This window comes from Hemiscyllium ocellatum, chromosome 21 (assembly GCF_020745735.1).
Source record: "Hemiscyllium ocellatum isolate sHemOce1 chromosome 21, sHemOce1.pat.X.cur, whole genome shotgun sequence".
Taxonomy (NCBI): domain Eukaryota; kingdom Metazoa; phylum Chordata; class Chondrichthyes; order Orectolobiformes; family Hemiscylliidae; genus Hemiscyllium; species Hemiscyllium ocellatum.
Genome location: NC_083421.1, coordinates 65,685,114 through 65,711,722, shown reverse-complemented (window position 1 = coordinate 65,711,722; position 26,609 = coordinate 65,685,114). Strand labels below are relative to the sequence as shown.

At 45.9% G+C, this 26,609-nt stretch overlaps 1 protein-coding gene across 11 annotated transcripts in view; it reads left to right on the top strand.

The window, feature by feature from the left end:
* The window catches only part of LOC132825972 (retinoic acid receptor RXR-alpha-A), a 94,291-nt gene extending 67,978 nt beyond the window's left edge, over positions 1-26,313 (top strand). For 9 of the 11 annotated variants that reach the window (XM_060841669.1, XM_060841666.1, XM_060841668.1 and 6 more), the window contains 8 exons: positions 6,957-7,107; positions 7,475-7,675; positions 15,887-16,056; positions 17,381-17,510; positions 18,717-18,849; positions 19,191-19,282; positions 20,514-20,619; positions 22,986-26,313. In XM_060841669.1, coding sequence (XP_060697652.1) covers positions 6,957-7,107; positions 7,475-7,675; positions 15,887-16,056; positions 17,381-17,510; positions 18,717-18,849; positions 19,191-19,282; positions 20,514-20,619; positions 22,986-23,133 — 1,131 coding nt within the window. In that variant the 3' untranslated portion in view covers positions 23,134-26,313. Of the gene's footprint in view, positions 1-724; positions 854-6,956; positions 7,108-7,474; positions 7,676-15,886; positions 16,057-17,380; positions 17,511-18,716; positions 18,850-19,190; positions 19,283-20,513; positions 20,620-22,985 lie in introns of those variants that run through there. The other 2 variants (XM_060841676.1, XM_060841673.1) reach the window with 2 other exon arrangements.
* The last annotated feature ends 296 nt before the right edge of the window (positions 26,314-26,609 follow it).

Genomic DNA, 26,609 nt, shown 5'->3' with positions numbered 1-26,609 from the left:
CCTGTTGTGCTTTTTCCAGCTCCACACTTTATCGACTGTTACTCCTGCTCCTATCTTCTCTGTTTCTATGGTGCTTCATCCAGTCCCATCGTAGCAAGTTGTACATTGTCCTCAGTCACTGAATTCCCTATTGGATTTACACACACAAGGGTGGCGTGGTGGCACAGTGGTTAGCACTGCTGCCTCACAGCGCCAGAGACCAGGGTTCAATTACCGCCTCGGGCAACTGTCTGTGTGGAGTTTGCACATTCTCCCCGTGTCTGCGTGAGTTTCTTCCCACAGTCCAAAGATGTGCAGGTCAACTGAATTGGCCATACTAAATTGCCCGTAGTGTCAGATGAAGGGGTAAAATGTAGGGGAATAGGTCTGGGTAGTTTCCACACTGTAAGTAATTTAAATCTAATCAAGTATTTTCTATTGATGGCCTCCCAACTCAGGGCTTGATGTGTCTGGAAACATGTTGCATCCATCTATTTCGTCAATTGCTTTCATAATGAGTAAGATCTCTGTCAAGCTGTCACCTTAGATTTTCTAGATAAAAGCCGTCTTTTTTGATGGTTGTAATCTTGCAGTTCAGCTATCATTTGAATAAATCTGTCTAATAGCTTCTTAATTTCTATGGAATTAGAAGCCATAACCGTGAGGTTATAATGTTTGTCTGCAGTGTTTCTCAGTGGCAGCGGTTACAGAGGAGGTGGTGTGAAGGAACCTGGACACTGCAAGATGCTCTGCAGCCACAACTGAATTGTTTTCGGGTGTGGTCACACAGGATCTGCAGACTCCCCTTCAGCTGCCTTCACTCCTGACTCTCGATCTTCAGGACGGGAAACCTGTTTCTGCACTAAATGTCCAGGTGAGATGGCTGCACTTTTAGCTGCCAGAGTTGAGTAATTACCTGGCATTTCTTGATCTAAGTACTCTGACTGGCAGACATGAACCAAGGGAATTCTGGAGGATTTGGGTTTGACCCAGTACCAAAGTGGTTTGGTCTGTTGAGAGGTGTAGTTCGTGTTCTGTGACACTTCCCCTGCTGTTAGCCTTGTGAGTCAGTTCTCTGGAATTGATTACTCTTACATTGACTCACAGAACATTTTGCAGTAATGGCTGTTTCAGTTGGTACAATTTGGCTATTGTCAGCTTTTCTCGATTCTGAGCCATTAAGTGTTGCGCCCAGTGTTGGAAGTGTGATCATTTTTGGGTCAGATTGTCAATCTTTCCATTTCTGGGCTAAGAGCTACTTCATTGGATTGTTTCAGTTTCTGGGGTTTTTCTGCGTTTTCAGTGTGCTATAAATTGTCTGGTTTTGAGAAATATAGATGGACTTTGATGCCAAAGATACAAATCAATAGAGGGGGCATAACCATGGTGATAAGGTGTTGAAACAAGCATTTGGGTTATTTGCATTTATAATGAGAGGAATAAAGTATTTAGCAAAGAGATTAGGCCAGAACTTTATAACTTGCTGTTTAAGCATTGGGGACTGAAATGGGCTTCACAGATAGATACAGTGGCTTTAAGAATAGGTCCAAGGCAAGGAATACTGTGGTGAGTAACTCTCACCTCCTGACTCCCCAGAATCTGCCCATCAGAAACAAAACACAAGTCATTTTGTTTTATTTTTTCTACCCTCTTCTCTGTTGCTCAAAAGCAACTATTGAAATAGGACTAAGTGTGTATTTGTGAATCTGGCTTTATCATCTTTCCAAGCTAGATAACTGGCAAGTGAGCCTTTCACCTTCCAATATATGAAGTTATCATACACACATGAATTAAACAGGATATGCTATTTTCTTGCTGTTGCCTCAGTCATAGAGTCGTAGAGATGTACAGCACGGAAACAGACCCTTCAGTCCAACCCGTCCATGCTGACCAGATATCCCAACCCAATCTAGTCCCACCTGCCAGCACCCGGCCCATATCCCTCCAAACCCTTCCTATTCATTTACCCATCCAGATACCTCTTAAATATTGCAATTGTCCCAGCCTCCACCATTTTCTCTGGCAGCTCATTCCATACATGTACCACCCTCTGCATGAAAAAGTTGCCACTTACGTCCCTTTTATCTCTTTCCTGTCTCATCCTAAACCTATGCTCTCTAGTTCTGGACTCTCCCACCCCAAGGGAGTGACTATTTATCCTCTCCATGCCCTTCATGATTTTATAAACCTCTGAAAGGTCACTCCTCAGCCTCCGACACTCCAGGGAAAACAGCCCCAGCCTGTTCAGCCTCTCCCTGTAGCTCAAATCCTCCAACCCTGGCAACATCCTTGTAAATCTTTTCTGAACCCTTTCAAGTTTCACAACATCTTTCCGATAGGAAGGAGACCAGAATTGCATGCAATATTCCAACAGTGACCTAACCAATGTCCTGTTCAGCCACAACATGACCTTCCAACTACTCTGACCAACAAAGGAAAGCATAACAAATATCTTTTTCACTATTCTATTTATTTTGATAAAAATTGTAATTTCTGTGCAGCTGGCTTGTTTCTTGCACATGGGTTTTCTGAAACTTTTCCAAGTCTGCAGCCATTTTAGGTTCATGTTTTGCCTTTTTTAAAAAAAACTTTGTCCACTAAAGGTCTCAGGTACATCAATCAGATGATGTAAGTTACAATTTGTCAGTCTGTTTACCACTTTTTTATAGCATGCTTTATAACACCGAGAGCAATCGTTCTAATAGTCTTTGCTGATGTTTGAAAGTAGACTGGGCATTAATTGGCTAGGTTGGATTTGTCCTGATTTTTATGGACAAGTTGAATCTGGCCAATTTTCCATGTTGCTGGGTAGCTGCAGATGCTGTAGCTATTCTGGAACAGTTTGGCTAGGGGCATGGCTAGAATGGGACACAAATCTTGAGTACAATTGTTGCAATGTTGTCAGGGCTCCTAGCTTTTGCATTCAGCCATGTTTTGATTTTATGTGGAGTGAAGCCTGTGGACTGGCATTTGAGATACCGGGGTCCTCAGAAGGAGGTCATGATGGGCCATCCAGCCAACATTTCTGGTGGAAGGTAGTTACAAACCTCTGTGCACTGATGGGCGGGACTTCACCATGGTTGAGAATGGAGATGTATTTATGGAGCTTCCTATGAGAGTTAGTTGTTTAATTATCCACTACCATATGCGATTGGATGTGGCAGAACTACAGATTTTAGATCTGTCTGTTAGTTGTGGGATTGTTTAGCCCTGTCCATTACTTACTGCTCATGGGTTTAATATTTGGCGAGATGTTTTTGATAAAGTTGACAGTAAAACTCTTCCCACTGGCTGTGGAGCACTAATTAGGGGGAGGTCAGAGATCGAAAGGCATTAACAAAGTATTGTAATTGGAGGTGGGATTAAGCTTACTTGGAGATTGTCAAAATGCTTGACTTGAAACCTAGATGAGAGCTGATTCCATTAATAATTGTAAGAGGGAGCTGGCCAGGTGCTTAGAGATGATGAAGGCTCAGGGTGATGGATGAACAAGCGGTGTGAGATGAAGCAGGTTACTCCCTCAAAGAGAAATGAGGAACATTTGGCCTCATATTGTGCTGTAAGGTTCTCAACATAGCCCCTGAACTCTGCGTTTGCATTACTGGTGACAGGCTATAGTTGCAGCTTTCAGCATCTCTGCTCCTTCTGCCTGTACAGTGCTTTGATCATCAGGATAGACTCTGCTTCTGCAACTAGGCGAAAGTGAAGCCTGCAGATGCTGGAGATTAGAGTTGAGAGTTCCTATAGAAGTTCCTGCTCCTGTAACTTCTGTGTCCCTCCTGCTGTCCTTCCAGACAAATTTCATCTTGGCTCTTGTTTGATGTTTCATTCCTGCATCAAGCACTGTTCTTGTGTTCCATTCCATTCAGCTTTGTTCTTCTCACTTAGAGATTCTAACAACCCATTGGTATGATGAATTCAGTAGGTAAAGGAATGTATATCTGAGGGAACTTTTGATTGTTTGGAATTGCTTTCCTAGCCAAGGTGATCTGCCATATTTGCAGGGAGTAGGGGCACTTAGAATTCAGTGGAAAGATTCTAATGGTTGACACTGAAATCTCCATCAGTTAAGTCTTCCTGATTAGAATCTGTCCAGTTGTGCTACTGCAATAATTGGAGTTAACCCTGGAGAAGGGGAGTCATTCAGAATCATAGATTTATTAGTTGTGAGGTAGGACAATACTGGTCACTGCTGTAAAGATTAGATGGTACAACTATGTTTTACTGAAGTTCATGACTGTCTGTGAGTGGGCCACTGTGTAATTCCAATGTCTGGGTATTTCATTGTGATTTTTTTAAAGGAAGTTAGGCTTGAAGTAAGATTTCCTTTTCCCAAATATCAGCTATGAACGAAACTTCCAAACATTTCGGAATTGATAGATTAGATTAGATTCCCTACAGTGCGGATACAGGCCCTTCGACCTAACAAGTCCACACCCACTCACTGAAGAGTAACCCACCCAAACCCATTTCCCTCTGACTAATGCACCGAACACTACGGGCAATTTACCACGGCCAGTTCATCTAACCTGCACATCTTTGGACTGTGGGAGGAAACTGGAGCACCTGGAGGAAACCCACGCAGACACGGGGAGAATGTGCAAACTCCACACAGACAGGTGCCCGAGGCTGGAATCGAACCTGGGACTCTGGTGCTGTGAGGCAACAGTGCTAACCACTGAGCCACTGTGCCGCCGCAAGATTTGAAGCTGGGTCTCCAGAACAATAGTTGAGTTTCTGGATTAAAGGTCTCGTGATAATACCACTAGGCCACTGGTTCCCCAGTTAATTCCTGATGAAGGGCTCTTGCCTGAAATGTTGATTCTTCTGCTCCTCGGATGCTGCCTGACTGGCTGTGTTTTCCAGAACCATACTCTCAACATGTAAGGAAGGATCACTAGAAACCTGGGAATGATTTACATCCCAGTTAGTCTGAATATGTCTGTGGAAACTGTGAACCTGAACTCCATTTTAACTAAGACAGAGACCAAGTATAATCTAACAAAGGGCATTGTAGTAATATAGGCAAAGGGTGTGTACCCTCCTCTGGGTGTAGCTGTAATGTAGGCCCGGGTGTAGGCACCCTCTGGGTGTAGCTGTAATGTAGGTCCGGGTGTAGGCACCCCCTGGGTGTTGCTGTAATATAGGCCCGGGTGTAGGTACCCTCTGGGTGTTGCTGTAATGTAGGCCCTGGTGTAGGTACCCTCTGGGTGTTGCTGTAATGTAATCCAGGGGGAGCTACCTTTGGGATGTAGTTGTACTGTACAGTAATTGGAGTGCAGTTACTCTGTTGGGGTATTGAGGGGTTACTGCTGTAGTATAATCCTGGGTGTCGATGTCCTTGGGTTTGTACAATCCATCTATGTATGCACCTTTGAAAATCTGCACAGGTCTCTTGCAAGAACGATCCTTTTGTCTGTACAGCTGAGTGGCACCAGTTGGTGAGCAGAGGGTAGCAGTTAGCTGAGGTGGGTTTGGCTGACTGTTAGTTGAAAAGATGAGAAAGTGACAATCAGAGACAATGCAATGGGTGGCTTTCTTTCAAGGTGTCTTTGTGTTGCTGAGGGTTTTAATCCTGTACCGGACAGGTTCAAACATAGCAAGGGAAGGGTGAGCACTGATTGAAGAGATCATAAATTGGGATTCGGAGAGGAATTGGGGACAGAGTAAAGCCTTCTGCACACTGTGTCCATGGGTTACTCTTCGGAGGGTTGGTGTGGACTGGTTGGGCTGAAGGGCCTGTTTCCACACTGTAGGGAATCTAATCTTAAAAAAAACTCTCCCAGGACAGGGACAGCATATGGTTAACACAGAGTAAAGCTCCCTCTACTCTTTTGAACTGAAAGTAAAGTGTTTTTACACTGTCGCCATCAAATATTCCTTGAACAGAATCAGTGTTTTGATTACTGGCTGAAGAAAGATGTTATGAGGCTTGGTCTGAAGTGACACAGTCCATTTTTGAACTGATCTTTGATTTTAAGGGGGTGTCTGTGACTTCGTATCCTGGTGAAGCAATGCTATTTATATGTGTATTATATCCAATATATTGCTGGATGACAACTCACTGCTGAACAGCTCACTGAAAGGTTAGATTGGAGAGGGCAAACAGCTAGTGCATTTCTAAGTTGTTTAATATTTATAGGGTTTGATGAAGGAACTTGGTTATGTAATGGAAAGCATTAGTATGATGGGCTGCTCCCTGAGACAATGGGCTCAGTCTCTTGCGAAGGGGCTGCTAACAGTGAGAGCCTGTGCTGTGTTGAGGCTGTGGTTTCTATGGTTTTCCTTTCCTGCAGCAGTCGCCTAGGTTCGAACTTGTTCTAGTTGTTGTCGGGTAAATTCCTGCTGAAAGCCATGCTCACAATAGGAAGGGTCCACCTTTCTGCTGTGTGTGGTGAGCTGACATAGGCTGGGGATGGGCCACTAGATTTGTCTGAGTTTCCAAAATTGGTGAGGGAAAACAGCAGGGCTTCAAGCTTCTGATCTCCATTGAGGAGCACCTGCTGGGCTGTGTCTGTGAAAACGTACCAGGCCCGTACAAACTGGAACAATCGTTCAATTCACGCGTGAACTGTGGCTGTTTAACTCTGCTGCAGGCTGGTGATTCACTTCAATGGCTGTAACCCAGTGACAATTGTGGCCTCCAGGTGCTGTGCAGGAGATGAGATCAGTCTGAAATTCCGCAGCAGCAGACTATAAAAGGAGCCAGATTTCTTTAGAGCAACAAGCTAACTGAGAGCAGTTTGTGACTGACAGCTCCCTCAGTCTCTAGACTGAGTGGAGAGACTGGTTGCTATTGTTGGCACATATTGGTTTCTGTGGGTGGTCTGTTTCTCTTGCAGTAGGGTGGCATAGCCTGCTTTACTGGACTTGCACAAAATACAAAGGCTGGCTTTTAGTGGTTACCTGGTTGGGTAGGTGATAGGTGACAACCATACAGAGTGTAATTCGATGTCTTGTCTTGCTCTTTTTTGCAGATAAACTCGTCCATGAATTCGGTCAGCAGTACGGAGGATGTGAAACCACCTTTGGGAATTAATGGTGTGCTTAAGATATCACCTCATTCCTCAAACTGTCCACTTTCTCTCACCAAACACATCTGCGCCATCTGTGGGGACAGGTCTTCAGGTATGTGTGGTCTCACTGGTCACTGAAGTCCCATTGTTCTGTGCCATTACACTTCCTCCATTCATTCATTAGCAACCGACAAGTCTGGTTGGATTAGGCTCGGACTGACCAAATTGAGCCCCTCCCAGCCTGTTTCTCTGTTAAATCCCGGGCTAGTGAAGTGCACCCAGTAGGTGGGGGAAGCTGCAGTGTATGGGGTGGGCTGCCCTGCTGTAGGATGCAACCCCAGGATGGTGCTGTAATGTTGGGCAGTCAGATTCTTGACACCGTAATGGGGTTGCTGACGCTAGTTGTTTTTGATGTTTAAATTGTGCAAACACCCAACTAAAAAATGTAGGATTTCACAATATTTTTTCTCTCCCTCCAGGCAAACATTATGGTGTTTACAGCTGTGAAGGTTGTAAAGGATTCTTCAAACGCACGGTGCGCAAAGACCTTACCTACACTTGCCGTGACAACAAGGACTGTATCATTGACAAGCGCCAGCGTAACCGGTGCCAGTACTGCCGCTACCAGAAGTGTCTTGCCATGGGGATGAAGCGGGAAGGTATGGGCGCAGACTTCAGAGGTGTGTCTAGTTAGGGTTAAGGCACGTGCAGGGCTCGCTCTGCGGAGGCTCTTGGTGACGTGCAGCTTTATTACAGGATAATCCACACTGACATCACACACACTGCCCCAAAGTGCTATCTCATCTATTGGTTTAGTTCAACTCATTATGCACTTGGGCTGATCCCTAACTCTGGCACTGTTCATCTCTGGGAGGTGAGTTATGTATAAAAATAAGACGCTGATAGTTTCCTCATTCCACAGATGCCAAAAGCCCACTGGTACCTCTACCATAGAGAGGGTTCACAAGCTGATTGTAGCCTCAGTGGACAGTTGGCATCAGAGCTCAGCTCGAATTGTTCTTGCCCCCCATCCAGGAGGGATCACTGGTCAGTGATCTGGGTCAAGAAGTTTGGTTGCTTTCCCCTCTCTCGCAGAGGGGCCACTGAGAAGAGAGGTGCTGATGTGAATACTGCCCCAAATGAGATCAGTTGAACTCCCTGCCACTCGTGAATGGAATAGGGACCTTTCTGTCCTCTGGGGGGACTCATGTTGTCCCTAAGTATGTTGGGGGTGGGCAGGGTTTGATCAGAATGGCTAGGTGCCAATCTCAACTGAAGCAGGGTGTTTGGCAACACTGCAGGGCAGGGGCTGGTAGTGTCACTTCCTGGCAGGTGGGTGGGTAGGGGCTGAACATTGCATTGGAATAGTGGGAGCTCGGTGTTATCCTTCGCAAGGGACTTTACCCACTCGATCATTTATTTGTTCCTTTGCTGTTTAAAATGGTTTAGTATCTTGCAGACTGGCCCTGTTTTATCAAAGATTAAATGCTGTCCTTGAACCCTCAGCCCTTTCAATGTTGATCACAGGGAAGGTTCCTATCTATTTGCAGGAACTGAGCTTATCAATATATGGGCCACTTTCCAAGGGTCATTACAGATCACCCACAGGGTATTCCTTAGGGATACCCTATTGCATACGGGACAGTGTACATTCTGACAACTGGATATCCCCACATCATAGAGCTGTGCTCTTTAGCATTGTCTCAAACCTGGTGGTCTTATTCAGAGTGGAAATCTCAAAGGAAAATTCCCCAAATTTCACGAAAGTAAAATCTTGTTGAATCACTCAGCAAGTCAGAAGTTTCATGGAATTCTGCTGCTGTTTGGAGTTCGGGGTGGTGGGGTCAGCTAGCACTGGCACTCTGTTTCCCATGCATCCCTTGTGTGGTTTGCTGACAGTGAACACATTCGGTAATCCAGCTGCTGTTCCCATCGCTGATGCACAGGCATGCTCCGGTACCAATAATGGAGGTGTCACTATTAAAAGTGAACACTGAGATTGTTTGTAATCTTAATCCAGTCGAAATTTCTTGCAGTGGATTGAAGTTACTCAATTTAAAGCATGTGTCTTGAAAATCTGATTCATTGTTTGTTAACCCCTTGATTTCTACTAAAATGCTAATTGCAAAGATGAGAAGTGATTGTAGGTTTTAGACTGAATGAAAGATCATTGCTCAGTTTCTGTCATTGCCCATCTCTGTCCTGTGTAACGTGACACTAACTGCTTTCTGTCTGAATGGCCTCACCAATCCCTGGCCCTGTTAGGGAGACCCTGTACTGCTCTTTATCAATGGACTGAGTGGGTGGGGTGTGGGGGGATTGGTGGGGGGTGGGGTCTGGGGACGTTGGAGAGTGACGTGGGTTTGTGGTGGGGATGTGTGGGGTGTGGGCTTGGAGTTGGGGGTTGGGGTGGAATGGTGGGGATGGTGTGGTGGAAGGAAAGGAACAGAGGGGTCAGGGTTATGGGGAAATTAGTGGGAGATCTGTGCTTGGGAGGAATCAGTTACAGGGTCATTGTGGGGGAAGGTACAGCCTCAGACTTGGGCATTCACTCAGGGATAATAGACCCCGGAGGGACAGGTCAGGGCAGGGGTTGGTGGTGAATCTGAGGAGGGGACAATGGTATGTTCAGATGGGCTAATGCAGTGGATGATGATGGGCTGAGAGGGGACAGTGCAGTAGGGAGCAGTCCAGTGGAGGCAGTGTGTGAGATGGTGGGCTCTGGTAGACTTTCTGGGTGTGTTGTGCAGAGGACCAGTCGTTGGCTGTTAATGATGGAGGTGCAGCTGGAATGTAATGTTTGTTTTGTTATCAGTGAAGCAGGCAGACTACACCAAAGCCACAGCTGAGTTCCTGTGATGCTCTGCCCTGTGTTAACCAAGGCGTACTGGTCTTCAACATGGGAGACATCCAGCAAGGGGGCTGTGGGGGTGAAGGTATTAGGGCTGTGCAGTTTGGGGTGTGGTGGGGACAGTAGGAAGTCATTGAGGAAATCTCCTGTAGAGAGGTCAGTAATCTGCCTACAAATGGAGTCTATTGAAGGCAGCCTGTTGTGTGAAACTGTGCTGATTACAGTCTCTGGTTGTAACCTACATGTAGTAAATAGGCAAGCGTCATAACTGTTTCTCAGCACCTCATGTAAAGTCAGTTGTTTTGAAAAGAAGTGATTGTTTTGTATTTTTTTTGTATGGGAGGCATCATGAGGAGAGCCTTGCTGTTCTTAGTTTGATTAGATATCCGAAGTGTTAATGTGCTCAGTTACAGGAAGAGGTAAAAAGAGCTTCCATTCAATGCCAGGCCAAGAAACCGTAGGGAGATGTTTGTCATGAAAGATGGGATAGCAGAGGAGAATGATGCTCTTCATTTTGTTTTCTCTGTCAATTGATTCATTTTGACAACCTCCTTCAGATCATCTGAATCTTTGTTCCTTGTATATTAACTTGTACCAGATCCCATTCTCACAACACCCTATGCACACTGACCCATACTGGCTCCTCATCAATCATGGCCTTCCAGTTAAAATTCTCATTCTTGTTTTCACATCCCTTCTCTGACAATAAAATTTTCTCTAGCCCTGACACCTCTCCAAGATCTTTGTGCTGCTTTAATTCTGACCCTACTTTGTTGCTCCATCCCAGGCTCTGGAATTCTTTCCCTAAACCTGACCCTCTCTCCTCAATTCACTCCTCTCAGATTTCCTGGAGAAATACCTCTTTGACCAAGCTTTTGGTCATCTCTTGCAGGTATCTCCTTATGTGGCCCCATGTCAAATTATTCTGTGATTGACACTCCTGTGAAATGCTCTGTGATGTTTCACTGGTAAAGTTGTTCACTTTATTCACTTATGGGTGGCATGGTGGCTCAGTGGTTAGCACGGTTTCCTCCCACAGTCCAAAGATGTGCAGGTCAGCTGAATTGGCCATGCTAAATTGCTCATCGTGTTAGGTGCATTAGTCAGAGGGGGTTGGGTTGCTCGTCGGAGAGTCTGTCCCCACTCTGTGGGGAATGTAATCTAAATTCACTGCTGCTTCACAGTGCCAGGGACCTGGATTCAATTCCAACCCTTGGGTGGACTGTATGTGGAGTTTGCACATTCTCCCCGTGTCTGCGTGGGTTTCCTCGGATTGCTCCGGTTTCCTCCCACAGTCCAAAGGATGTGCAGGTTGGGTGAATTGGCCACGCTAAATTGCCCCATAGTGTTAGGTGCCTTGCTCAGAGGGAAATGGGTCTGGATGAGTTACTCCTCGGTGGGTCGGTGTGGACTAGTTGGGCCGAATGGCCAGTTTCCACACTGTAGGGAATCGAATCTGAATTATTGCTGAAAGCTTTAAAGAGTAAGAGCACCTGAATAGCAAACAATATAAACAAAAGATGTACTTTTAAATTAAGCCATGCTGCTTTTTAATTAATATTAATTAACTACACAATAGGCTTTAATATGGAGCAACTTGGCCATTGAGAGGATCCAATAAACACTTGTTTTAATCAGTTTGGGCTGGTGGCTATGCTGTGGCTATATGTGTTTGTTGAGAAATAGCATTCAGAGCTCCAATTTGCTCCCAAAATATGCTCTTAATAACCATTGGAAAAGGGAACAAAAGTGGGCTATTGAGCCTGCTGCACCATTTAGTCTAATCCCTGCTGATTGAACATTTCAGTGCCTTTTACCCACTCCATCCCTAAACCCTTTATGCCATGGGTAATCAAAAAATGTCTCAACCTTTACATTAAATATACTTAAAGACCAAGCCTCCATAGCCTTCTGGATTCCAAAGATTCACCATTCTCTGAGTAAAAATGTTTGTCCTCATCTTGGTCCTAAATAGCACCCTCATATTTTTAAATTGTGCCCCTGGTTCAAGACTCCCCACCCAGGGGGAACATCTTACCTGCAGCTACTCTGTCTATTGTAAGTTTCACTGAGATCAACTGCCATTCCTTGGAAACACAGAATGTGCATGCCCAGTTTGTCCAATCTTTTTTACTCAGACTTAATACTATTTCTGGCTACTTTATAAATCTTTTCTTTCAATCTTCTACAATCCTTAAATTCCTTTATCAGTAACGGTTGATTAACCTTTTTTGAGTTTTTGCACTAGAAGGAATTGCTTTAAGCAAAACTGCAAAAGTGTTTTAAAGACTGCTGATGTAGATTGCACTGCCCATGTACAATCTTGCCATTTAATGTATTTTCCTAATCCAGATAAGCCAGCTTGGGCCTCGTGCTTTTATAATTTCCCTTGTTCAAGTTTAACACCTTTGCTTCAAAGTGAAATAGCTCGCTGTCAAACATCAATGTAGAATTCTATCATCTTGTGGTCAGTCATCTCTAAAGGTTCTTTTAAAGATTGTTAATTAGCATTTTTCTATTACATAATCCTGGATTTAAAATAGCCTATCCTGTAGTTGACTCAACATAATCATTACAAACATGTTCTAGGTACTGGCCCTCCACAGTTGTAGTGGTTTACCTGGTATGCAGGTTGAAGTCACCCATGATAACTGCATTGCACATGCTGCCTGCCTCTCTGACTTGATGCCATGTCCCACATTATCACTACTGCTTGGTGACTTGTAATAACTTTAACTAAGACCTGTTTCCTCCTGCTGCTTATGAATGACATCTAAAGAGACTCCACCCAATGTTCTTCCAATGTGAGATCCTCCCTCACTAACGTACCAATCCCATCCCTTGTCAGTGCAACTCCACCTCCTTTTCCTGCTTGTCTGTCCTTTCTAAATATTGCACATTCTTGAATATCAAATACCCAGGACTGGTCACCATGCAGCCATTTTCTATAATTGCAATTATAACTCAATTATTTACCCTATTTATAACTTTACGCCACCTATGTTATTACAAATTCTGCATATTTTCATGTAGAGTGCCATTAACTGTGTTGTCTTTGCATCATTCTGCATACTTGAAACTCTGTCCCTTAGCTTGCTGTGTAGCGTTTCTACTTGCTGTACCGACTCAACTCCCTTTGTATCCAGGTTAGCCCTCAGCTTCCCATCTCTCCCAGCAAGTAAGTTTTCAGAAGCAGAAACTTGCCTATTTCCTTAACGAAGCCCTTTTGAAGCTTCCTGTTGTTTCACCTGCATTGGCAGTCTGTGGTACGTCTTAATCTCTCCCTGTTCTGAACCAGTGCTTAGAAAATTACAGATTAATTTGTTTCCTTGATTCTAAATCATACTGAAATCGATTTTGCATGGAGTATGCTACAGCCTTTTCCAACTGAGCGAATCTCCTAATCCTATCGGTTCTCCTATTGTGGGTCGAACAGAAGAAAGGTTTGGATTTGAAGCAAGGAAGAAAGCTGGGTGAGCCTGGATTCAGACTCCAACTCTTGACCTTGTGATTGAGAGTTGAACACACCAGCTAGTGAGCAACAATGGAATGTGGAGTGAGATTAATGGACAGAGGGAACAATGGGCCAAAAACAATTCCCTGACAGTGCAGTGTAGCTGGAGTGTAACCAATCAGTTAGAGTTGCTTCTTCATGATACAAGGAGACTCATTGCGCACGAACTCTAATACTTTCAGGAGAATGACCGGGACAACATCCAGACGTGGTCTCGAAGACAGAATCCAACCATTGCCCCTTGACATTCAGTGGGATTACTATTGCTGAACCCTTCCACGATCAACTTTCTGGGGGTTACCATGATTAAGACTAAACTGGGCCACACTTTAAGTAGAGCAGGTCAGAGGCTGACAATTCTGCAGTGAGCGAACAAACCAGAGCTTCCTGATGAAAAAAAGAGATGAGGTTAAGATAAAGAAGAAAAAGTCTGCTTATGACAAGGGTTAGATAGAAAATATAATTGAGAACCAAGCTGAATAGCGAAGATTCAGAAGAGAGGTTGAAAAGTGAAAAGGAGAAATAGCGGGGTTTTGAACAGGGACTGGGGGCAAACAGAAAGGGGAGTCCCAAAGTGTTTGGTAGTTAAGTAAGCGGTGAGTAGATGGGAGAAGGAGTTAGGTAGACCTGGGAGTTAGAGAATAGAAAGGGGATTTACACATTGTGAGAGTGGTGTGGCTGTGGTGTTAAATCAGTAGTTTGCATCTGTCTTTACTAGAAAAAGCAGCTGCTTCCCAGCCCAGGGTAACAGGAGAAAAAATCTCAATCACTTGAAAGCATTTAACTTGTTAAGAGAGATTAACAATTGGCTGTTGGCACTTAGAGCTGATAAGACATTAGGAGCAGAGAAGATGCAGGATCACCAGGATCATGGCTGGTCCAACATTCCTCATATCCACTTTCCCTGCTCTTTCCCCACTACTGTTGATGACCCTACTATTCAAGAATCTAACTACCTTAGCCTTAAATATGTAGATCTCCATGGCAAGGCGTTCCAGAGACTTTCAACTCTCTGAGACAGAATTTCTCCTCAACCTAGTCTTTATTCTGAGACTGTGCCCTGGCTCCACTTCATAATGTTGTGTCCTGGGATGTTGTACCCACACATCTGGACAAGCTGGGATATTGTACCCACCCGAGGGGACAAGCTGGGATATTGTACCCACCCGAGGGGACAAACTGGGATGTTGTACCCACACGTCTGGACAAGCTGGGATATTGTACCCACCCGAGGGGACAAACTGGGATGTTGTACCCACCCGAGGGGACAAACTGGGATGTTGATTTCGTCTCTAATGTGAAAGCTGGCAGTACTGAAGCAGAGTTTCAGCTGAGAGTTTTGTGTTGAGCTCCAGTTCTCCCAGCTCATGCACAGCTGAAACTCGAGTAACTGGTATGTTTGATTTGCTGCCAATATATTCTGGAATATCAGTATAAATAGTTATTTGTGAGCATTGGTGAGGCCACACCTAAATGAATGTGAAACAAAAACTGAAATTGCTGGGAAACCTCAGCAGGTCTGGCAGCATCCATGGAGGGAGAGCAGAGTTAACGGTTTGGGTCCAGTGACCCTTCTTCAGAATATTCTCATTTCTGACATCTGCAACCGTTTTTGTTTCTTGCCCAGATGAATATGTATGGTTTGGGCCTTGTTTTTCTCCTCTCCCACTTTGGATCCTCCTCTGCTCCCGTTCAATTTGTATCCCTCCCACTGAAAGCAGTTTCTCCTATATTCTTGAACAGAGCTCTTCATGTTTGTGGTGACCTTGATTAGCTGTGCTCTGAGGAGAGCAATCACAACTTCTCCAGACCCTTCATCGGAGGGCAGACCCTCAGCCCCGGAGCCAATCAGTAAATCTCCTCGAGATCCTTCCTTCCTGTTGTATCAAGTTGGCCCAACCCCCAACTAGAATACAAACAGTGAATTCTGAAGGATTTAATGCAACGTCTTTGAGTTCATATTTTGTTCTCTGTCTATGAAGCCAAATATCCTGTATATATATATTTTTAAAAATGGATTTCATATTCTGTCTTTTGTTTCTGAATTCTCATGTGCCTCTGTTCCTGCATCCCTTGATGAATGAGTTGTTGAATATGACTGGCTGTCTGTTAAATGAAGAGACCTGAAATGAAACATTGCATTTTCCTAAGGGCAGAGGTTGTAATTGTTGCCTCCTTCCTGTACACCCCTCCTGGGGTGGGCTAAAATCTCCGCAGCAACAGGACGAGCATCAGCTGTAAGCTCCTGTGGTCAGTGAGCTAAGAGCTATCTCCTGATCGGAGACTCTGTGCTGCCATGTTCACCGGAGGGAGCCCAGCAACAGGAGAACACCTGGCACCTTCAAGGGGAGAATGGGGGAAAGGTGTGTCTGAAACAAATACTTTAAAATAAACTCAGCAGCAGCAGCCTGGGGAACAGGTAATAGAAGTGTTCCTGAAATATGATTGCTGTATAAGATATTTTCACAGTTGTGAGGTTTTTACATGAACTGGGCCCACAACAGTTATCCCCTTTCTCACCTTCAGCGGTCCAGGAAGAGAGACAGCGAGGTAAGGACAGGAACGAGAATGAGGTGGAGTCAACAAGCAGTGCCAATGAGGACATGCCAGTGGAGAAGATAGTGGAGGCTGAGCTGGCCGTCGAACCCAAGACTGAGACTTACATAGACTCCAGCCTCGGCATGGCCAGCAGCTCAGTGAGTATGCTCAGCACACGCCAGTAAATTGCAGTATCTCCAGAGCCATTAATAACTCAGCGCTGATCCTCTGACAGTGCGGCACTCCCTCAGCGCTGACCCTCTGTCAGTGCCCACTCCCTCAGCGCTGACCCTCTGACAGTGCGGCACTCCCTCAGCACTGACCCTCTGACAATGAGGAACTCCCTCAGCACTGACGCTCCGACAGTGCAGCACTCCCTCAGCACTGATCCTCCGACAGTGCAGCACTCCCTCAGCACTGATCCTCCGACAGTGCAGCACTCCCTCAGCACTGATCCTCCGACAGTGCGACACTCCCTCAGTGCTAATCTTCTGACAGTGTGGTACTCCCTCAGCACTGATCCTCCAACTGTGCGGCACTCCCACAGCACTGACCCTCTGACAGTGAGGAACTCCCTCAGCGCTGACCCTCCGACAGTGCGGCACTGCCACAGCGCTGACCCTCCGACAGTGCGGCACTACCACAGCGCTGACCCTCCGACAGTGCCGAACTCCCTCAGCGCTGACCCTCCGACACGTTGGTCAGAATTATAGAGGTGTACAGTGCAGAAAAAGGCCCTACAACCTATCAAGTCTGCATAGGTCAAAAACTAGGCTTGTTGCTGTCCATTAGGTGTGAAATAAAACCTCACATGTCCCAGATGGTGAAGATTTTGAGGAGTTGTCTGGGATGCCCCGATTGACGTTTGTCCCTCAGTCATATTTGCTGAAGCGGTAGGGCTTGCCCATTTCATGTTCTGTATTACGGTGCTTGCTATGGGCTGTTGGCTGCTACTTTTTCTCACATTATTGCAGTGAACTACCTGTGACTCAAACGTTTGGGCGATGATCTGATCAAGTTTTTGAAAATTAAACCGTATCACTGTTGACTTTTGTGAGTTAACTTCAATAAGGACCCAATAAATGTGAGCTGGACAGGTTATAATGATGTCAACAAGCACTTCCCCACATGGAGGGAACTTTGGAATTCTGTTCCCTAAAAAACCATGGAACCAGTCATTTGGAGCCAATGGGATGGGTTGGCTTCTTGTTGAGTAAGGGCATTAATGATTCTGTAACCCTTTGGGTAAATGGAATTCAGGTTCCGACCAGCTGTGATCCCATTCAGTGATGGAACAACGTGAGGGGGACTGAATAGTCACCTCCTATATCGATATTTGGTTGTAAGGCCTGAAATGTCTGATCGATAGCAAGTTTGTTTCTTGGAATAAGGTTTCATTTTTGTGCATCTTGGCTCCTGTGGATGGAAGGATTCCTGGTGTCGAGAGAGAATGATTGTAACCCCTTCCTGTTTCTGTGCCAGCCAAATGACCCAGTCACCAACATCTGCCAAGCAGCTGACAAGCAACTCTTCACCCTTGTCGAGTGGGCTAAGAGGATCCCACATTTCTCCGAGCTCCCTCTGGATGACCAGGTTATCCTTTTGCGGGCAGGTAATCAACATGTGTTTTATTTACTGCTACCTTGTAACTCAGTAAATGTACCGGCCCGTGTTAGACCCTCAGCTTGTAGCCCTGACCTGCGTGCACCAGTTCCTGCGTTGTTACCCCATGTTGTGCTCTCCATTGTGAGTTGTCTTTTGGCTCTCCCCAGCCTGTAGGATTATCCAGTTTTGAGCGCAGCTATCTGGCTTACCCATCATTGTTGAATCTCTCTCTATCAACATACAGAGTAATAACTTAACTTAAGCTAATGTTAACCAACCCACAAGTGTTCTGACCATAACAACAGATCAGAGCCTCCTAACTCTGTGGTGACTAACTCACCTCCTGACTCCCCAAAGGCTGTCCACAAGGCACAAGGCAGAAGTGCAAAGGAATACTCCACACTTGACTGGATGAGTGCGGCTCCGACAATACTTAAGAAACTCGACACCATCCAGGATAAAGCAGCCCACCTGATTCTGAGCTCAGTACCCTACTTGAAAAGTTTTTATTGAGGTTCCTTTGGCCTCATCACAATGTTTAAAATTTGACATCCTGGTATTCCATCTCCAAGTTGCCCTTTATTTACACATCAACTGTCTTTGACTCTGGTATTGCCTCTTCAGAGTGTCAGTATCTCAGACACTCCCCTTTTTAATATGTCAGCCAGGACTCCTTCCTTGTGGTTATTAATATTGTCCAATCAATCAGAGACTTCAAATCCTGAGATCCAACTGGCTGACTGTGTTACTACAGGAAGCGTAGTCCTACTACTGAGTGAGAATTGTCACTGTTGACATTGGCAGGCAGCAATGGACAGCTTTTACCTGCTGCTTCTTCAAGGGCACTCGAGCAGGGGGGCATGTCAGAAGGATGCTTCCTCTTGTTAGGGAATCTAGAACTAAGGGCCATAGTCTAAAACTAAAATGGCACCCCCTCCACACAACGATGAGGAAACATCTTCCTCTTGGAGGGATATGTCTTTGGGATTCCCTTTCTCAAAAGGCATTGGATGCAGAATCTTCAAATACTTTTCAGGGAGAGATCAATAGATTCTTGATGGTCATGGGGATAAAAGATTATTGAGGGTATGCAGGAATGTAGAGTGAGATAAAGTCAATCAACTGGGATTTTATTGAGCAGGTTCAGAGGGTGGAGTGGCCTGTTTGTAAGTTAAGTCTAGCTTTTGTCTCACTGCTTGTGTTTGTGTCTCAGGTTGGAATGAACTGCTGATTGCTTCGTTCTCTCACCGTTCCATCACTGTAAAAGATGGCATTCTGTTGGCAACCGGTCTCCATGTGCACAGGAACAGTGCACACAGCGCTGGGGTGGGAGCCATCTTTGACAGGTCAGCTCCTTTGGTCCCTGACTAATGGAAGTGGGGGAGGGGGGTGGGTTTGGGTGGGGAAGGTGCTTCATACAGCCCTGGAAGAACAGGGGCCACCCTGCAAGGTGGCTGTGGCTAAATGGGGTTTTAAAATGATCCACTGGATCTGGATGTGGTGTGGACTTGAGCTGGGTGTAGGGCACGTTGGGAGAGTTGGGAGAACAGCAGTGTTGAACCTGATGTTAGGAAGCTGTGAATATTGGTTTGAATGTGAGTTTAGGATAATCAGGTTAGATTGTTATTTAAAGTAATCCTGGGAATTCCAAGACCTGTTTTATTCTGAATCCTTTAATCTTTTCCAGAGTTCTGACGGAACTTGTGTCTAAAATGCGCGATATGCAGATGGACAAGACGGAGCTGGGCTGTTTGCGAGCAATTGTTCTCTTTAATCCAGGTATGCAGGGTACATGGTTGCTTATTTCCAACCCCTGCCCATGGGAGCTTGTCTGTGCACCTGTTGTTAAACCTCACAGTGCTGAACGCTCTCACTCTCAGGAAGTAATCACACCTCTCAGTGAGGCAGATATCAAGTCCCGAATTGTTTCCTCAGGAGGATCTCTGCGACCACAGAGCACAGTTTTGAGGTAGAACAGGGGACTGATCCCTGGCATATTATCCCTTTAAAGAACATTAATTGAAATGGATGATCTGGTCAGTATCACTTTGCCCGTTGTAGGATTGTGCCGTGTACAAATTGGTTGCTGTACTTCCTATCATGGAACTGTAGTTGCAAAAGTAGAGTTGGCTGAGAATCCTGTGATGAGTAACTCACTTCCTGACTTCCTAAAGTTTGTTCACCATCTACAAGTCACAAGCATGAATGATGGAAATGTGGAATTCAAAACACAAATAGGCTTGGAAAAGTATCGCTATTCCTTTGGTGCCACAGGGTCAAAATGCAAGAACTCCCTCCCTCATGTTCCACGGTCAGCAGCTGGACTATAGAATGAGTTCCTTGACTGTGGCTGTTGAACTCTGGCTGATGTAGAGGGTGAGTGTTAGAGACACTGACAATCTGCTGTCTGACTCTGTATGAGACAGGACTCGAGGTAGGGACTGTTCACGTGTCAGTCAAGGGTGTCTTGGTGACAGGATACTGACCTCTGGAGTTATTTCAATGACATGGTGAGTCTGACTGCAACGGTTCAAGATGTCGCACACCCTGAACATTGATACTAAAGCCAGTTGTTGTCACGATTTTCCAGTTGTCCTTTTTTGAAGTAATTTACTGATTTGTCTCAATCAGTGTTTTAATCAGTGCTAATTCCCTTTCTCACTAAATCAGGAATTAACCTTGAATATATTTGAAAGTTGTCCCCACTTTGAAACCTTGGGTTACTTCTGCCAGATTTCCCTTGAATGAGTTGATATCATTCAGTTTTATTATAGTTACTAATGTCACACAGTGATATGAATTTACCTGGCAGGATTTTAACTGGCTAAAGGGTCTGCAAGCAGGATAGTGCAGCTACAGTTTGAACTGCGTGCTCTCAGTACTTTAAGATCTACTGATCTCACAGGACTTTGGAGCGAGATGGAACTACATCTTTCATTCTCCAACATTGACAGTGCAGCGGTGAGGGAGTAAACAGTTAACATCGTGTGCAATTCTGTGTTCCATGTAGATGCGAAAGGCCTGTCCAATCCCGGGGAGGTGGAGGCTCTCCGTGAGAAAGTGTACGCCTCTCTGGAAGGATACTGCAAACAGAAATATCCAGAACAACCTGGCAGGTCAGTGCCCAGAGAACAACGCTCAGGCCTTTGTAGGCAGAGAGCTGGCTCAAGGGGAGACAGTGGCCTCTTGGTAATCTTACTGCACTGGTCATCCAGAGACCCAGGTACCCTTCTGGGGATATGAGATTAAAACCCACTAGGGCAAATGGTGATGTTTGAACTCAGAAATAATCTGCAATAAAAAGGAGGGGGAGGGGGGGAAATATCTAATAGTGACATGTGACCACTTGTAAATGTCACAGAACAGGACGGCATAGAAACAGGCCCTGACCACCAAGACTGCACCGACACATGACACCTTCCCAAAACTAAACAGCTTTTGCTTCTCCACAGTCCATATCCCTCTTTTCTCTACCTGTTTATGGATCTGTCAAGATTGCTATTGCATTGCCCTCCACCACCATCTCTGGCAACACATTCCAGGCACTTACCGTCCGCTGCGTGGAATAAAAACACTCTCTCTCACACCTCGTTTAAACTTCACCCCTTTAACCTTAAGCCCCCAAGTCATTGGCATTTCTACCCTGGGAGAAAGCCCCTGACTATCGAATCTATCTGTGCCTGTTATAATTTAATAAACTGATATCAGGTCACCCCTCATCCACCCTCCTACCAAGCTAGTCCAATCTCTCCTTGTGGTGAATACCCTCCAACCCAGGGCAACATCAGGGTAAACTGTTTCTGTATCCCCTCAGAGCCTCCACAACCATCTGGTCAGGTGGTGACAGAACTGCATACATCATTTTAAATGGGGACTAACTGAAGTTCTATACAACTGCAGAATGACTTTGCAGTTTTTATACACGAGATCCAAGCTGATGAAGTAGACATGCCAAGTGCCCTCTTTACCACATTACCCACTTGTGTTATGACAACCCCATTAGGTTTAGTTTAAGAAACCTCATTTAGGAAAGTCTGCCAACCTTACCCAGTGTGGAATTCATCATGTGATTCCAGACCCACAGCAATGAGGCTGATTCTTAGCTGTCCTCAGGGCATTTGGAGATGACAGTAAATGCTGAGCCAGCCAGAGAGGCACATCACAAAGAACACATCAGAAAAACTCAAGTAGATTGTGTAGGAATTATGTGGTTGCATCATTGCCACAATTTTATATTTAGTTTGATTATCAATTCTCGGGGGTACAGTTCCACACACACTGACTCTCACTGGGGTACAGCTCCCACACACACTGACTCTCACTGGGGTACGGCTCCCAGACACACTGACCCTCACTGGGGTACGGCTCCCAGACACACTGACTCTCACTGGGGTACAGCTCCCACACACACTGACTCTCGCTGGGGTACAGCTCCCACACACACTGACTCTAATTGGGGTACAGTCCCACATACACTGACTCTGACTGGGGTACACTCCCACACACACTGACTCTCACTGGGGTACAGCTCCCACACACACTGACTCTCACTGGGGTACGGCTCCCACCCACTGACTCTCACTGGGGTACAGTCCCACACACACTGACTCTCACTGGGGTACAGCTCCCACACACACTGACTCTCACTGGGGTACAGCTCCCACACACACTGACTCTCGCTGGGGTACAGCTCCCACACACACTGACCCTCACTGGGGTACAGCTCCCACACACACTGACTCTAATTGGGGTACAGTCCCACATACACTGACTCTGACTGGGGTACACTCCCACACACACTGACTCTCACTGGGATACAGCTCCCACACACACTGACTGTCACTGGGGTACAGTCCCACACACACTGACTGTCACTGGGGTACAGTCCCACACACACTGACTGTCACTGGGGTACAGTCCCACACACACTGACTGTCACTGGGGTACAGTCCCACACACACTGACTCTCACTGGGGTACAGCTCCCACACACACTGACTCTCACTGGGGTACAGCTCCCACACACACTGACTCTCACTGGGGTACAGTCCCACACACACTGACTCTCACTGGGGTACAGCTCCCACACACACTGACTCTCACTGGGGTACAGCTCCCACACACACTGACTCTCACTGGGGTACAGTCCCACACACACTGACTGTCACTGGGGTACACTCCCACACACTGACTCTCACTGGGGTACACTCCCACACACACTGACCCTCACTGGGGTACAGCTCCCACACACACTGACTCTCACTGGGGTACACTCCCACACACACTGACCCTCACTGGGGTACAGTCCCACACACACTGACTCTCACTGGGGTACAGCTCCCACCTACTTCCTGGTATAAGCTGTCCCTGTGCAGCATTGGGTGCTGCTAGCCCTGTGTGACTGTCAGGTTGTGTCTGTGATGTTTTTGTTGGATGATGTGATGATGTTCACTGGGACACTCTTCCCCCCCGTTCTCATGCAGGTTTGCTAAACTCCTCCTCCGCCTGCCAGCCCTTCGCTCTATTGGACTGAAGTGTCTCGAACATCTGTTCTTCTTCAAGCTGATTGGGGACACCCCAATTGACACTTTCCTCATGGAGATGCTGGAAGCTCCTCATCAAATCACCTAACTCTGCAGTAGCTGTGGAAAAGATCGCTCCCCAGCACAGACTGCCATCCATTTCTTGGAGCTGATCTGAAGATCATCGGCCTCCTCTCTACATTTACAGCATCTCCCCAAAGCCCAATAATTATTAACTTTGTTGTGATCAGATGACAACGGAATACCTTTCTGTCCTGTTTATATCTACTCTGTCACTGGGTTCTGCGATGTATCACACCTTAAGATAGGTTGAGGTGTCTTTGCATAAGTGTGTGTGAGAATCACTCACCTTGAGAGTGCTCAAGGCTGCTTCACTCTCGCTCCCATCTCCTCCACTTGGTTTGTATGTGTGTGGTTAATGGTGACGGGTTTGTCCTGTCCATCTGAATTTGTCAACGCTGGAGGTTTGGACTCTGCAAGACAGAAACTTTCAGCCAGTCTCTCTTCCTGATCTAAAACTTCCTCTGGCAGGTACTGTGTGTGAAAGCAGAGGGGACTTGGCTTCCTGTTGTATTGTCCCACTTGCTGATTGTGTTGCAGCTGACTGAACTCCCTCAAGGTGGGCACTGATGCAACTCCTCAGAGAACCAGAGACTTGTCTTTCACGTTCATGACAGTAACTCTGACACCTGGTCTACCAAATTGATTTTTAATGCAGTACGTCCAGTATTTGTTCATCGTTCTTTTATATGTTTCCTAGCAATAAGAGGTTTGATTTTATTGGAACCTCGGCAGGAGTGGCAGCTAATTGCACTTCTTTATATCACTCGACTTTGTATTGGTCATGCCAGCACTGCCGCAGTTGGAGAGATGCTGACTCCTGCCTGGTCACATTCCCCCTTCCCTCCCCTCCTGCTGTTTGTGTGTCTTGCTGTCCCTTCCTCTCAGCTCAGGATTGGGTGTGTACAAAGCTCAACTCCTGAAGATAGTTTGCTGCTGATGAATGCTTTCATTAATACCCGGTGATCAGTAAATTCGGGTCATGATGCTGAGATGCCAGAAGGCAGGTTTTGGTCTGGAAGTTTATGCCTGGCCTGATTGGTGCTGATCCCCTCAAACACACTAACAAATTAAGCCCTCCCACCCTGTACACTAACAGTCTCCCTGAGCTCCCATACCCTACCCCGCCATGCTCCAGTTTCTGAAACTTCTGGAATACAGCTCGCACTGATTCGGAGGAGAGCTCTGAGATTCCCGTACTTTCCCAGCAGCCCTGCACATGAGGAAATGTGGGTAAAGGCGGCACTGGTTTAACCTGCACCTTGGGGTAACTTGTCTTATTTACAACTTTAAGATGATGTTGTGGTTAACAGCACCACTGTACAGTCAGTGTGAGGTATATGCTCAGTTTTGTGTTACTCAGGTAACCAGACAACCCTTCCTCTTGTAAGCAGCTGTAGAAACTGCCTGAGGTGTGTCTTTCCTCCTTTGTTGTTACCTTCTGTGATTCCCTCTCTCCCCTTCAGCTGATAGCTGTCCTTACGTTTCATCTCAGAACACACGTCTTTGATGTGCACCAACACATGACCAAAGGTCAATGTGGTATCATGATGTGTGCAATCTTTCAGCGCTATCACACCTCCTTCAACTGGATGCCCTTTACAAAGCTGCTCCTGTCTCCCTGTATTTTCCAATCCCCAGCCATTGGTTTCACAGTCTGAGGATTTCAACATTACACAGGAAGCACACCCTCTTACAGATTTACTCTGTGTGACCCTGATGTCGGTTCTTTGAAGACTTGGATCATTTGAGTTTAAACCTCACTATCTGTCAGGGTGTACCCGCCCCTCCTCCCTCTGTACCCTGCCCCCTCCCCTCCCCTCTCTGTGTACCCCTCCCCTCTTCCCCCTCCCTCTGTACCCGGCCCCCTCACCCCTCCCCCCTCCGTACCCGTCCCCTCTCCTCGCCCACGTTTGTACTGAGCTGTTATCTTCCCGTTCTTATCCCGGTAGACCCCTGCCCTGCTCATTCTGTTGTTTTTCTTCGAGCCCTAATTTTTAATCTGAAATTTGAATATTTTATGTACAGCAATTTTGTACAAAAAAGGAAAATTAGAAATTACATTTGCTAACAGTTGGTAAGCACAGAAAATTATTCTTTGAGTGGTCATGATTTGGCGATGCTGGTGTTGGACTGGGGTGTACCACGTTAAAAATCACACAGCACCAGGTTCTAGTCCAGGTTTAATTGGAAGCACTAGCTTTCAGAGTGAGATATCACCTAATATCACTTGATGAAAGAGCATCCCTCTGAAAGCTAGTGCTTCCAGTTAAACCTGTTGGACTATAAGCTGGTGTTGTGTGATTTTTAACTTTGGTAACATTCTTACCCAAGCACTCAACACATGGTGACACAGTAAGAGGATAGTGTGGAGTCAGTGTGACTAAGTACTGACGCAACGCAGGCATCCTTTACATTCTGTCCTCCCCCCTCACCTGTGCACCCTGACCCCCCTCCCGCCCTGCCCTCGGTCTCCTGCCCTGCCCTCGGTCAGCCCTTCCTCCTGCTGTTTTGTCCCAGTGAATGGAGCCATCCAACAGGCCACTGCTGATCTGTGTGCTGAATGTGTTTTGTGAAATGATGGTGATTGGTCTGTGTTGACACTACAAAAACTCTTCCAGAAAATCCAAAAAAAGAAAAATGTCTACAGAAATCTATTTTTGTATAAATGAAACTTTATCTGTTTTGTTAGATTGAGCATTGCTGATAATTGTAAACATTCTCTCTCTACGTTAAAGCATCTCACCGTCTGCAGGACGAAAGCTTATGTTTCTGGGACCATTTTGGGTCTTTGGGAACTGAATTATCCACAGTGTAATTTGACAGGTTAGCTTATATTAATTTTTGATCAGTAACAGCTGAATGCTTGTTGTGTTCTGAATATTGTCTGAATGCCAGTTGTGAGGATCTCGTCATCTAATGGAATTCTCTATAGTTGTTGTCTGATATTCTGTTCATCCTCCAAAGAGTTTCTGCTTTCAGTAACTGCCCTTTGGTTGCTGAGGGCAGACTGTCTTTGGGCATTTCTAGATCCTCGGAGGTGTAAGTGTCAAAGGGTCAGGTTCTGCCCTGACTTGCTCCACGTTAGCTGGATCCAGTAGGGTGTCTCTCGGACCATCACGAGGATCAAAGCACTCTGCATTTGGAACCCTTTCAGTTTGAATTTGTTACTCATTGCTGCGAGTAATAAAATATATTGTGTACCCACTCCCACTGCTTCACTCCTACTTTGAATGTACTGGCCAGGCCTCAGCTGGAGGATTGTGTCTGGTTTTGGCCTCCAAAGCCATCCTTGAGGAAGAGTGACAAACTAGCAAACTAAAATCAGGGGCTAAATGCTCTGCTGTTTGGAGTCATAGCTGGCAGATAGGAAGATAGTTTAGTTGCTGGAGGTCAGTTATCTCAGATCCAGGACATCTCTGTAGGAGTCCTTCAAAGTAATATCCTTTTTTGATTAAATTCCCGACAGTATGGAAACAGGCCCTTCGGCCCAACAAGTCCACA